This window comes from Haplochromis burtoni, unplaced genomic scaffold (assembly GCF_018398535.1).
Source record: "Haplochromis burtoni strain Fernald_Lab_line unplaced genomic scaffold, NCSU_Asbu1 Contig_227, whole genome shotgun sequence".
In the NCBI taxonomy this organism is placed as follows: Eukaryota; Metazoa; Chordata; class Actinopteri; order Cichliformes; family Cichlidae; genus Haplochromis; species Haplochromis burtoni.
The window spans coordinates 357,155-371,451 of NW_024582588.1; the positions used below are offsets into that span (position 1 = coordinate 357,155).

General features: G+C 40.3%; 1 protein-coding gene across 1 annotated transcript; it reads right to left on the reverse strand.

Moving 5' to 3' along the window:
* Positions 1-1,575: 1,575 nt before the first annotated feature.
* Positions 1,576-13,709, reverse strand: LOC102308431 (galectin-9). The gene is made up of 8 exons (XM_014338363.2): positions 13,485-13,709; positions 11,334-11,422; positions 9,667-9,871; positions 9,255-9,374; positions 8,945-9,076; positions 6,094-6,182; positions 3,240-3,396; positions 1,576-2,999 (listed from the first exon to the last, which is right to left on the reverse strand). The coding sequence occupies exons 1-8, from the start codon at positions 13,518-13,520 to the stop codon at positions 2,853-2,855; spliced, it is 975 nt and encodes a 324-aa protein (XP_014193849.1). The 5' UTR covers positions 13,521-13,709; the 3' UTR covers positions 1,576-2,852.
* Positions 13,710-14,297: the final 588 nt, after the last annotated feature.

Consider the following 14,297-nt stretch of genomic DNA (forward strand, 5'->3'; position numbering starts at 1 on the left):
AAGTAGAGTAGTAGTATATTAAATGTTCCTTTGAGTGAGAAAATCATGCCATACCATAAGTGCTTCAACTCAGAAAACAAATCAAAGGGGTAAAACAGAGGTGCAATCAGTTGTATCATTCTTAATACATATATCAATTTCTCATTGGTTATATTACCCGGGTGTATGCTACATACATCCAGTAACACATTTAACATAGTATCAATTCCCAACATTTGTTTAATCTCTTTTTCAACATATCTCCAGAAATAAATTAACTGAAGACAATTCAATGGAATATGTGTAAAATTCCCAATCTGCCCACAACCTCTAGAAACAAACAGGAAGGAACAGGGTAGAGATGATACAAACACATAATATCCTTATAAATTATAATGTAACACTGTAGATCCCTTAAACCCTTAAAATATATAAAGCATGTAAAGCATGAGACACAGCTCCTCAACTTTGAAAACGAGTAGATAGCAATGCTACTGTAATCAGTCATAGAAACATGGCCCTGAAATTACATTACCGAGGTGTAAACTGTTGTACTGATCAAAAGAAACACTATATTGATCTGGACACTACTGTCAGTATTTTCTTTTATAGTTTTCTTAATCAGCACGATAGTCTTGGTCTGTGCTGTCTTTTTTACTAGTTTGCAGCTTCTGGACTGTGCTGTGTACACTGAGGAGCATTAAAGCCTCAATATTGAAGTCTGAGGTGAAATGTATTCAAGCTCCTTAGATTACAATGACCTGGATGACTGAAAATTAAGCACAGCCTGCATCATTATTATTATTAATTTTTTTTTTTTTGGTGAAGTTCCAAGAGCTTAATTATCCAAAGCTGATGTTAAAAATGACTGCATATGTCCACAAAACTGGACAAAATATACTTCAGATGTCCGTTGAAAACAGACAACTGAGGCAACAGTTCACACACTTTGACAGCAATGTCTGATGAGTCTTGATTTCTACTGCTACAGCTGGATGGCAGGGTCAGAATAAACAACATTAAAAGCATGGATCCATTGTCCCTTGTATCAATTGTTCAGGCCGCTGCTTGTGGTGTAATGATGTGGGAATATTTTCTGGGCACCAGCTCAACATAATTTAAATGTCACAGCCCGCCTGTGTATTGTTGCTGATCATGTCGATCTCTTTCTGATGGCTGCTTCCTGCAGGATAATGGATCATGTCACAAAGATTAAATCATCTGAGTACAGCACTATGTTTAGGATACCAGTTTGAGATTATCTGTGACTATGTGTCACTTGTTATTTTTGTGTTTTATTGTTGTGCACCATGTAATGCTGGCATGACTGAATTTCTGTTGTGCTTGCATAGGATTAATAATGGTCTTGAATCTTGAATATATACATTATCTTCAAACTGCAGGCCATATAATGACATATCTCTGTATCAGTGTCTCATGACACTGATTTCAATTTACTAAAGCCTTATAGCACTCTCTGGTGGCCATGATGGAAGGTTACTATGTGGTTCCAGTTCCAGTACCTGTAAAGTCAAATTGTTGACAAAGACACAAGATTATATTTATTCTTACATAAATTAACTCCAAAGCCCAAACTGTTGTGCTCATTGCATTTATTTATTTTTATGCAGCACTTACATCACACATCAGGTTGTAATAAAAGAAATATTAAAGTTGAAAATATAAGTAAAAGCGATCTAATAACCGTCGGTGGAAACTCACATTATCAGACATGTGAAGGCTGTATTCAAACTCCCACCAAAAGTCTGCACTCCCAACAACATCAGAGTCTTAATGACGTGGCATCATGTGGATCAATACAATATCTAATGTTTTGACAGCCCTCAGAGCAGTGGGTTAGCCCACAAAGTGGCTTTAAAAAGCAGCCTGGTGGTTTGCATAAATACCATGACCTGGTATGTTGACAGATTTCTTTGTCCTTATTCATTAAAATATCAAGATGACAACAACAAAGCTTCATAATAAGACACCACCAACCTGTTGCTTACTGCGGTTATGTCGGTCTTATATGTACTCTATAGCTGGAATAAAGAAACTAACAGAGGCTCAGTATAGACCTTGCAGTGTTGGAAAAGTAACTGAAATAAGTTGGATATGGCTCAGGGAAACTGTCAAGCACAGTATTGAAAAATGGCAGCTTGCCAACAAACATCATAGAGATAAACATTAACATAAGCAGCAGTTCTTTTAGACAGAAAAGACTACCCTACATTTTCATGTGAATGCAGTAAAGAATATTATAGAGATTGGCTAGTAATGATCTAAGTGCAGAATGATAAGAAATAAAATATAAAAATTACAGTATGGGAAGAAAATCAACTACTCAGGCACCACCTGAGTTTAGTGGTGCAGCGGTTATTCATCCATTGTGGGTTAATTTGTGATTCGAAATTACTTATGGATGTGTTTGTCTAGCTTTCTGTGTCACCTATTTGATGGACCAGACCAGTGACTGTAAAAGCTTCTGAACTCAACTAAGAAAATGATTGAACATGGGTCAAGTTTACAATACTGGTGACAAATCCAACTTCCAACTAGACAGTGTTACATTTGCTTAAAATGTTTACTCTTTTTTTGCCTTCATTGGACAGAATGTATGTGTGTAAATTAGGCGTCCCTGATAACCAATAATGGTTGTTTCTTTCAAGAGTGACCATGTTTCAGAAATATAGAGCATACAATATTATAGAATCAGGCGATTATAAAATGAATGCAGAGATGTTGATTATACTTTGTACATTATATAATCAAACTAAGCAGTTAGCACAAACTTCCAATTAATGGCTAATTACTGTGGCTATAGTTAGGGAAATGCTGCAAAATGCTGCCAACAGCAACAGGGTCCTGCATCTCTACACAATCACAGAGGTCAGGCTGATGTCACCGTCAATCTCCAGGGCGGTAACGGCATGCAGGGGGTTGAAACGATACTTGTAAGTATGGGTCTGCATCCCATTGGCCACAATTCGGAAGGAGTGAGCTTCACAACTTATAGTCAACTAAAAAGAAATAAAAGATCATTTTGTTAGTGAAATCAGTTTGTTTACAGTGAAACGAACAGCTAAAGATAGCACACTTAACATGAGACACAATAGAAACATTATAAGTTATATGGTACTCCGAGGTCAGATCACCTATAATTCTCCTTTATTTTATGTGAAGTCATGACTGAAAAGCAGTGTACCACAAAGCAATGTGACTTCTACTGAAACTTGTACAGTGTGTATGTTCAGTCGTACCGTGAAAGGCTGACCCCGGTGGAAAGGCATGGCACCACCACGCTCCTCGGAGCCCCACTGATCCCACTGCTTGGTATTTCGCACCACGACATTCTCATTGAAACGTGGGTTGTAATGCAGAGCGATGCCAGACTGGTGGCTAAGATTCACAGTGAACCTGTGACGAAACACAAAATAACGCAATACCAGTGACTAATTAATCAATCATTTCTTTTGTAATTTAAGTCTCTAATTATACAGACAGGACAGTTTGGTTACCAATTGGCTGGCAAAAAAAAAATTTCTTATGTTTTTTTAAGTTTGTTTTTTCCTGGTAACAAGATTCAATTCAAGAGCAATGTTATGTTACTGTAGCTTTGGCAGATAATTTACATTTCAAACTGTTTTAGATGAAACATTTCAATGTGTATTTGATCACCTACAACCACAATTCTGGCTTCTGTACATTGGCTGTGTCCCTTTGTGGCACACAGATTACAATCAGTCTATTACAGATACTCCTGATGTCCACTCATTATGTGTATACACCTGTCCACAGAATCAATGTTTTCTATCCCAGCCTCTCTTCTACTGTGGGCAAGACCAAAGAGCTGTCAAAGGACATCAGGAACAAAACTGTAACATGCGCAAGGCTAGAATAGTCTACAAGACCATGAAGAATAAACTTGGTGAGAAGGTGACAACTGTTGGTGCACTTATTAAAAAATGGAAGAAATATAAAATGACCATCAATGCAAAATTTTGTCTCATTGAGAAGAGTGGTGGATCAGCCCATTGCTACACAAGAGGACCTTGGTAATGATCTGAAGGTAGCTGGGAGCGCAGCCACGAAATGCACTTTTGGTAACACACTACACACTACTACTACATCAGAACAGGAGCACAGAGGATGCAGTCTCCATCGCACTGCACTCTGTCCTCTCACACCTGGACAACAACAACACCTACGCCAGAATGCTGTTTATAGACTTCAGTTCAGCGTTCAATACAATCCACCCCTCACAACTCATCAGGAAACTGACAGACCTGGGCATCAGTTCCCTCATCTGCAAATGGTTACTGGACTTCCTGACCAACCGCCCCCAACATGTCCGGCTGGATAACCACTGCTCATCTACAATCACAATGAACACCGGTGTACCACAAGGCTGTGTGATGAGCCCTTTCCTCTACTCCCTCTTCACCCATGACTGCAGACACCATCATTAAGTTTGCAGATGACACCACGGTGATTGGCCTCATCATGACAACGATGAGGCCGCCTACAGGGAGGAGGTGGATCGTCTGGCTGAGTGGTGCGACACAAACAACCTGCTGCTTAACACTGAGAAGACCAAGGAGCTCATCGTGGACTACAGGAGGAATGCTGACCCACATCCACCCATCCACATTAAGGGGACGGCTGTGGAGCGTGTGAGCAGCTTCAAGTTCCTGGGAGTCCACATCTCCGAGGATCTCACCTGGACGACCAACTGCTCCAAGCTGGTCAAGAAGGCTCACCAGCGCCTCTTCTTCTTGAGGACTCTGAGGAAGAACCACCTGTCCTCAGACATCCTGGTGAACTTCTATCGTTGCACCATCGAGAGCATCCTGACCAACTGTATAACAGTCTGGTACGGGAAACTGCTCTACCTCGGACCGGAAGGCGTTGCAGAGGGTCGTGAAAACTTCCCAGCGCATCGCCGGAGCACCACTTCCTGGCATATGTATTGGACCATCTTTAACTTGCCTGTGAACATTTTATTAATTCAAAGAAGGCTTGGAAGAAAGTGCTGTGGTCAGATGAAACCAAATTTGAGCTCTCTGGCATCAACTCGACCCACAATGCTTGGAGGAAGAGCAATGCTGACCCAAAGAACAGCATCCACAGTCAAGCATCGAGCCAATGGACAGGCCACATACTGTAAGATCTTGAATGAGAACCTCCTTCCTTCAGCCAAATGGGTTGTGAATGGGTCTTCTGGCATGGCCAACACAATGACCAAAACATACACCAAGGCAACAAAGGATGTTTCGTCATGTTAGTGGTCTAGCCAGTCACCAGACCTCCATCCTATAGAAAATGGTAAATGGACTGATTCTTATATAGCGCTTTTCTACTCTCCCAGCGTACTCAAAGCGCTCTATACAACATGTCTCATTCATCCAATCACACCCACTCAAGCAAGCACCTCTAAACTCAAGTGCAACTAATAAGCATTCACACACTCATCTGTGTGTGAATGCTTATTAGTTGCACTTGAGTTTAGACACATCGGAGGGCAATTTGGAGTTAGTATCTTGCCCAAGGACATTTGGCATACAGACTGTCCTCCAGTCTGTATGCCAAATGTCCTTCCAATCAGTAGCTGATCTGCTCTACCACCTGAGCCACAGCCACCCCTATAAAATCTGTGCACAATAATGAAGGCAAGTGGCACCCAAAAACCTAAAGGATAGTGAAAGGTTTTGTACATAGGAGTGGATCAAAATCTGTGCTTTGTGTGTGCGCAAACCTGGTAACCAACTATAAGAAATATCTTACCACTATGCCTGCCAACAAGGGTTTCTCGACCAAGTACTAAGTCATGTCTTGCCTGGGGATAAAACTGATTTACTCAATGACATGCAAATGAACTTCTAACATTTATGTAATATGTTTTTTTCCCATATTTTTTGTTGATATTTTGCTCTTCTCCATTAAAATGAAGCCACCATAATTCATTTCTTTGGAAGGGATCAAATAATTATCTCCCTCACTGTATAGTTTAATTCTTAATTGTTTCACTTCACTACATAGTTGTGATGTTTGCTGTTAAATTGATATATGCTAGTTTCAAAGTAAATAAAGCAACATCTGATCATGAAGTCTGACCTTGTGGCACTTGGGTATACAGTTCCCTGGATGGTGATGGTCCTGCCAGGTCTTAGTCCACCACTGATGGCAGACCTGTATGGAACCACCTGCACACAAGAAATATATATTATTTCAACAGAAAAACTGCAACTCTGACTACAGGTAGGTAAGATTTACCTTCTTAACATCCATCAGTTCACTAGGGACATCTTTAGGGTTAAAGGTAGGGTTAGGGACAATGTTTTAGCCACAAATAAATGAGCACATTTTTAGAAGCTAGAACGTTACCTTTCACAAAAGTCTCGTGCATCCATTTTAATACTACTACAAAGAAAATTCACAAAAAAAGAACAATATAGCATCTTTAGCAACACTAAAGAGTAAAACAGCTAAATATGGGTGATTAAGCATTAGGTCTCTCTCTTGTAAGTCATTTAATTAATGATTTTTTATTAAATGATTTAATAATTGATCAACATATTTATTTATTTTGCCTTTCAGAAACCAGGTTGCAGCAGTTTGAATATGTTAAATTGAATAAATCAACACAGAGTCATACTAATTGTCAGCACATTTGAAGCAAAGGCAGAGGAGGAAGAGTAGCAGCAATCGTCCACTGCAGCTTATTAACCAACCATAGACAATACAGATTTTTAATTCATTTGAAATCCTAACTCTTAGCTTTGTCCACCCGAACTGGAAAACGTGAAAACCTGTTTTATTTGTTGCTATCTAGACACCACCTGGTTCTTACTTGATTTTCTATCTGATTTCTAAGACTTTTTCTCTCATTTACTATAGACAGTGGGTGATTTTACTATCCTTGTTGGGAAAATCACCCACTGTCAGCCTCAACACTGATTCTATTACATTTAACAGTATTCACTGAAAAAATTCTTTTGTCTGATAATTTCTTAATGACATTTAAATTTACAATAATGGATTACACACAGCATCCATACATCCATTTCCAAAGAGGCCCAGACCTCCCTCTGTCTATCCTCCTCCTCCATCTTATCTTGGGGAACACTCAGGCCAGCTGAGCAATATAATCTCTCCAGCATGTCCTGAGTCCTTAGGCCTCTTTCCGTGGGACACCTCACCCAGGAGCTGTCCAGGAGGCATCAAATTCAGATGCCCACCTCATTTGGTGCCTTTTGAAGTAGAAGACTTGCAGCTCTACTCTGAGCCCCTCTTGAATGATTGAACTCATCACCCTATCTCTAAGAGAGGCAGCCACCCTTCAGAAAAAGCTGAAAAAGCTAACAACATTCTACCCACAATCTTGTTCTTTTGGTCACTACCCAGATCTCGTACCCACCAGACGGGGTGGCTGTAGCTCAGGTGGTAGAGCAGTTCATCTACTAATTGGAATGGAAGGTTGGTGGTTTGATTCCTGGCTTCCCCTAGTCTCCATGCCAAATATCCTTGGGCAAGATACTAACCCCAAATTGCATACTCCATCGGAGTGTGAATGTGTGTGAATGTTAGCTATAAAGCACTAACGAAAGATGTGAATGGTGAATGCACAAGTTGTGTAAAGCGCTTTGAGTGCTCAGATGAGTAGAAAAGCGCTATATAAGAACCAGTCCATTTACCATCTCATGATGATGAGGTGCAGGTATGTTATTCGACAAGTGTATTTGTGCTTGCCTCACCATGAAGGCCTGGTACAGCATTCACATCTGTATAGGAATTTCTTTTACTTATGTATTAATCACATTATTTTATTGTATAATGCCTTGGTGCCACTGGATTTTAACATGTCTGACACTCATACAGTAAGACAAATGGTGGGGGTGTAGTAAGGAAGTTGGGGGAAGCAGAGCACAGGAAGAGTCTTTTGTCTTTTCAAGGACTCTGGGAGGTAGCAAGGGAGTGTGAACCTGCCTTTTGTTCCTGAAGAAGGTATTTAACTGAGAGCCATGCTAGGCTCAGGGAGACTCTGCTGACCGTCTGTCCCGCGATCATGTAGGCTCTCCACAAGCTTGGTTTTCTGTTCTTTGTGTGTTTGGATTAAAGAACGTTAGCTACCGCTTGTCTGCAGGCTTTATTTAAATGGAAAACTTCCACAACAGATCACTGCAGACACCACCCCAATCTGTATGTCAGTCTTTTGCTCCTCTCTTCCCTCACTCGTAAGTAAGACGCTAATATGCTTAAACTCCTCCAATTGGGGCAGAAACTTGTCCCTGGCTCTGAGTGAGTGTTCCACCCTTTTCCATGGCCTCAGATTTGGAGATGCTAATTCTAACTTCTGCTGCTTCACATTCTGCTGAGAACCACTCCAGTGCGACCTGGAGGGCACCACCTTTGAAGCCAACAGAACCACATCATCTGCAAAAAGCAGAGATGAGATTCTGAGGCCATCAAAGTAGAATTAGTTGTTTGACTACCTCAGTAACCTCTCCCCCAGTGATGGGTTAGTCCCCTCCTTGTCCCCAAACTGCTTTCTCTACAGAAGCCATGTCAGTGGGATTAAAAAGTATTACTTACACCGCCCAACACTGCTCAACTATATCCTTAGCTAAAGTCAACAAGCAGCACCCCCACCTCTAATGTACACTATGTAAGTAAAATACTGCTCCCCCCCCCCCGAAAACACACACCAAAAGAGACTTCCTAGGCACTAAAGTGGTTTGAATGCTATTTAGCTAATATAATCCAATTTGAATCCAATTTATAGAGTTCCACAGGGTTCTGTGATGGTCCTAGTTCTATTTGCATTTCATGCTTTCATTAGGTAGTATCATTGTATGTGTGTGTGTGTGTGTGCGCGTTTCAAATGACTCTCCAACTCAACTAAGAAGGTTTTTGTTGCCGTCACCACAGCAGATGTTACAAACTAGAACCTGACCACGATACTCACTGGTGTTACAGGAGGAAATCCAGGCTGTGCTGGGAATCCGGGCTGTGCTGGGAATCCGGGCTGTGCTGGGAATCCGGGCTGGGGTTGAAAGCCTAATTGTGGAGCAAACGCAGGCTGAGCAGGAAAAGCTGACTGTGCAGGAAATAAAATACAAAAAGAAACTACTTTGTTATCACTGTTCTATCATATTCTTGATTATTTATCAGGTTTAAGATTATTCAAACATGAGCACAAATACACAACCAACTATGCTGCTATATTACTTATACATTTCAAATAAACAGCCAATAAATTGTGTAAACTTCCTCACCACAGGGTTCTGAAAACCAATGGAAGAAATTTCCACTTTTCCACCCACTGAGATGGTGTCAACCTGGTGAAATGGCAGGCGATGTCTGTACTCCATAAAGTAGCAGCCATTGATGCTGAGCTGGTAATAGTACATATGGAATTAAATTTGTGTCTTATTGTCCGAACAGTAAAAACTATTTTTGCACAACAATAGATTTTAGAGAAAGAATCACAAAGAAGAGTATTTTAAGAAATTCTAGTTTTTTAAATAAAACTTTCAATACAATAAATAGATTTTTATGATATGAATGATCTGCTCTACACTTAAATAAACACACAAATACAGTAAAATGAAATGTCCTATTTATTTATTTATTTATTTATTTATTTACATAACTGAGTAGATCATATTAAAATGTTTAGGAGCTGACCTGGTAGAAGTCCCGGGTGACAGCAATGACAAGAGTGAAAGAGGACCCAGCAGGAAATGGGGAATTGTACTTCCTCTCTTCAGTGCCCCAGCTCCCATTCTGGAAAGTGTTGGTCACCACATAATGCTGACTTTCATAGCGTGGGTTAATGTGGATAGCAATGTTCGCACCAGCCATGGAACCACACTGTAGATTCACATGGAACCTGTGAGTAAGAAAGTGAATAAGAAGGAATATATGGGTGTATTATGTGATTATATTCACAGACAACTAATGAGTATAAGTTGTAATTTTTAAGTTTTTGGAGTTTTTAAATGACTGTGCTGAGTAAAGAACTAAAAATTAACAAAAATATTCCTTACAGTGGGGCAATGATCTACAGACATTCATTTCTTTGTAAGTTACAAAGAAATGAACAGTCTGTACTTTTTATTTTACTGGAGAGAAAGAGAATAAGATCTTAAGATGCAGGAAAAAAAACACAATATATTAATATGACCTAGTAAACCTTTTCTGCTTTTCTGTTCATCCAAACATGGCAGGTTAAGGTAATGCTAAAGAACCTAATTTTATTTTCATGTGAGCACAGCACTTTCTCCTGTGCCTTGTCAGATGTTGACTGGCCTTTCAACAGGGGGTCACCCAAGCCCCTGCATTGTGAGGTCTGTGGACAACACCACAGTGGTCAGGCTAACCGCAGGGGGATAACAACACTTTCTCTTATTCAGAATCATGTATAATGATAGGTTGGTGACACATGTTTTTATCTTCCACATTCCTGCAGTCCCACACAAGGTCAAGGTCTGTGTAAAGATTGACCTGACACACTGGTATGTTGTTTACGTTTGAGGAGCATTTAGTGCAACAGCACATATGTAACATTTATTTGGCACCCACTCCACCAGCTTTCCAGCTAGTCCCCCGCCCACCCCTTCTGTTGACTCACACTTCGCTATATATCAGGGAGAAACCTCATTAGTTGATTCTGTGCACCTGTTTGCCAACCTCCCTGCACTGCCCCTTGAGCTCACTGCACCACCCCTCCCCTGCAGCTGAGCCAGGGACCTCGCCTGCCACGGTCTGCCAAGGTCGAAGCTGGGTCATGTTCACCCACACAAAATTCAGACATTAGAAGAGTCTTTTTTTTTTTTTTTTTAAACAGAGAGCCGACCCAGACTTCCTGTTTTGGGGTTCTGGACCCTGCATATCAGATCCATGCCTTTTTTAAAACAAAAAAACACCTTGGCTCATGTGATGAGACACATGATTAATAGTGACCTCTTAAGTGGCTGTCCCTTAACACAGATGTGCAGCGGTCTGTATGGGCTATCTACTTTCAATGAAACAAACATATCTTTTCTCACACAGTAATTTCTTACTGTATTTACTTTTGTTGCTCCTGCCCCAGACACATCTGCCCATTGAGTGGACTGAACACTCTCACGTGGTTTTGGTGACTTAATTACTTCTTGGATCTTGTCAGTCCAGAACATTTTCATCTCATTTTTATTTATAGATGAAAGTGTTAATGTCCCCCTGCATTCGTTTTTATTTAGTTTCCTCTTGTTTCGTGCAAAAAAAATAGTTGTTGACGAAAGCTTTGAAGAAAATTATTGGTTAACAAATAAAACACTTCTGCTGATAAATAAAGGAACAAGCAGACAGACCTGTCAGCCCCAGGTAGGACACGTCCACTGACAGTGATAGACTTCCCCTCCTGCAGACCACCTTGGATTGACCCAGTGAATGGGATTATCTAGAAAGAACATGGATAAACATCTAATTACTGGCTTTATATTTTGACTGCAAAATCTAATATGCTACAAAAATTAAATAAATGAAGTTAGAATGCCACATAAACCAAAGAAACAGTGTCATTTTGTTACTGATCATTCTTTCTTTTCTTTCTGATGGATATATATCTACATATTTTGTAGCTACTTTGTTTCCTGAAGGTGCTCTTTGTATCACTTTCTTAACTTTTTAATATGTGTGTCTCTTCCTTCATGAATGTCTGTTTTTATGTTGGCAGCAGTTTAATAGAAGAAGAAAAGGCTGGCAAAATTGACATGAAAACTCACATCTAAGTTGGAAAAACACATATTTGTGAACTTTAATTTGTTCAGTTTTGAGAATATTTTGGTACACAAAGTTGCACAGTTGTTGATATCATACAAAGAAGAACACAAATAATTTGCTTCATTCTAAGGGGTTTTTTTATGGTGCAGATATATTTATTTCACAAATTCCAACTGGGCGATGGCTGTTTCTCGACTGGCGCTAGACTTCAGTGTACCATCAGAAGAGCTGGAGATTGCGGGTTCCAATATACTCTGCATTGACTGATGCCCCCAGAACTCCAAACCAATGGAACGGGATATATGACTAAGTAACTTGTAAATGGTGAAAACATAATACCAACAACAAGTTGCTAAATGGTCGGACTATAGGCTTTATAAATATATATACATATCAGCATACACACACAGGAGGAAGTGATTGAAAAACATGAATTAGGCTAAACTCATTGGGGTGGGGAAAAGCAATAACACTCTATTTGAGCACTCAGTTATTCCTTATTACAAACTTCATTCACACACACACGCGCCAACAGGAAGCCTCCTCAACCTAAACATGGCAGACTTTAACCTAAAAATGCAGCCTGGTCCCAGTGTAAGGACCTCCAGGACCTCCACAGCAGCCAGCAGTTGGCACTCACATTAAAATAAATAAATAATACATTTAAAAAATGTAGAGTCTAGAAAAGAAAGTGTTTTATCGTCTCTCCCTGGAAAAAAGATTTTCACCCCAATGACACCTTTACATAGATATACAAAGGACAACAATAATAAATGTTATCAGCAGCATAATTATTATTATTATTATATATCTGGTCCCAATAAAAGTCCTGCTACTCATGATGTACTTAGAACCAAAGAAGGGGGAAAGGCCTCAAAAATGCAAAAGGATGTTGCTGCTGTAAACCACTTCCTGCTAAACTGTCATGCATGAATTGCAGCTTCACTATTATAATCTGATCTTATAGGAAGTGGAATATAGAAATAATGAATACCATTTTACACAAGAACATCAGAGAATAGCTGTGACTTTAATTATTGATCTTCTATTATTGATAGACTTTTACACGCTATGTTTAGTTTAAGTCGTGTGTGACACCAGTTTTAAAGCCTGCAGTTAGTCTTAACCGCACTGTTTATTGCACTTGGTTTGTTTGTGCGTCGCAGATGTTTAAGCAAATGTATTTACTTCTGGGCCACTAAAACATGTCCAAATATGAATTCTGTTCTGGCTCGATATTTTACACGCTATATCCGTATCGGAATAACGCAAGTCGGGTTGTTTTCGAACTTTCTTTTTGTTCATATTCTGCGCATCTGTTTCCCACCTAACCGCTGCACTGGAGCCAAAACTCGAGACGCCTCACGGACTCAAGCATCTGCATGTGCCTTTTCTTCCCTGAAAACCTCGAGGCCAAAGTTCACTTCAGTGTTTAGATTCAGGAAGCAGCAGTGTACACTTCCTCATTCACGCTGCTCGCAAGTGAACATTTTGGAAAGATCGGAAAGTTTTACAAAACAAAACTTTTATGATGCGCAAAAAACCCAAAACGTTTTACTCTCATGCGTATAACCAAGCCGACGAGCGAGGTCTAAAACTCGCACTGCCTGTTTGTGTTTGCTGCGTTCACCGGGCCTTGCGTAACGGACTAACGGAGCAGCCGTGAGAGCGCAGAGGAGTATCCTTGCCGTCCGTAAAAGAGCGAAAAGTCTTAAGATGAACATATTTTATTCTCTTACCGGGTTGTAAAAAGGTGACTGCTGATAAAAAGCCATATCCCTGAACGGAAAGACGGAAGATTGTTGAGCTGTCGAGTGCTCTGAATTTCGCGAGTTAGCCCACCTTTAGGTTTCGTTTTTCCTATAACAGGCGGTATTTAAAGGTTTTTTGCAAGCTGCTTATTTGCTTATCCTGCCAGAGTCCCCCACCACCCCGCCCCTCTTCTTCCTGGCGGTATTTAAATATGATGAATCGTATCCGTTTCCCTCAGCATTAACATCCGGCTAACTGTAGACTATCAAACCTCAAACAAGACTCTACAACACACACATTCATACAGACAGACAAATTTTCAATAAAAAATAATTTCACTACACTGTAACTCCAGCAGCAACTTAAAGTTAAGTTTAATGGCAGGCCAAATCTTTAACTTAATATGGAAAGAAAATAATGGCTCTGTATTATCACTGTGGGAAAAATGATTTTGGACTAGCACACACTTGTGCAATGATGCTTTCTTTACCACCACAGGTGTCAGGGCTCTGTGTACGGGCAGGCGGAGAGGAGGATCCAAACGCAGGACTCAGACACTAACTTGAAACTCAAAGACCTCAGCTTTATTGCTGGTACGATAGCAAACCATGAAGTGAACATGGAATATGAAGAACAGAAACACACAGGCATAATCTGCTGATACGACGCGACACCGAGCATGGGAAAACACAGGGCCTAAATACACAGGGTAGTAATGAGAGAATGGGCAACAGAAGGGAGACACAGCTGGGGGAGATCAGGGCTAACGAGACGGGGGAGCTAAGCTGCACACACTAACA

Excerpts from the sequence above, each read along its gene's own strand:
- LOC102308431 (XM_014338363.2), bottom strand. The coding sequence starts at position 13,520 with ATGGCTTTTTATCAGCAGTCACCTTTTTACAACCCG. Across the intron at positions 6,183-8,944 it reads GATTTCCTCCTGTAACACCA|GTGGTTCCATACAGGTCTGC; the intron begins GTGAGTATCGTG and ends TCTTGTGTGCAG. Across the intron at positions 3,397-6,093 it reads GTATACCCAAGTGCCACAAG|GTTCACTGTGAATCTTAGCC; the intron begins GTCAGACTTCAT and ends GTTTCGTCACAG.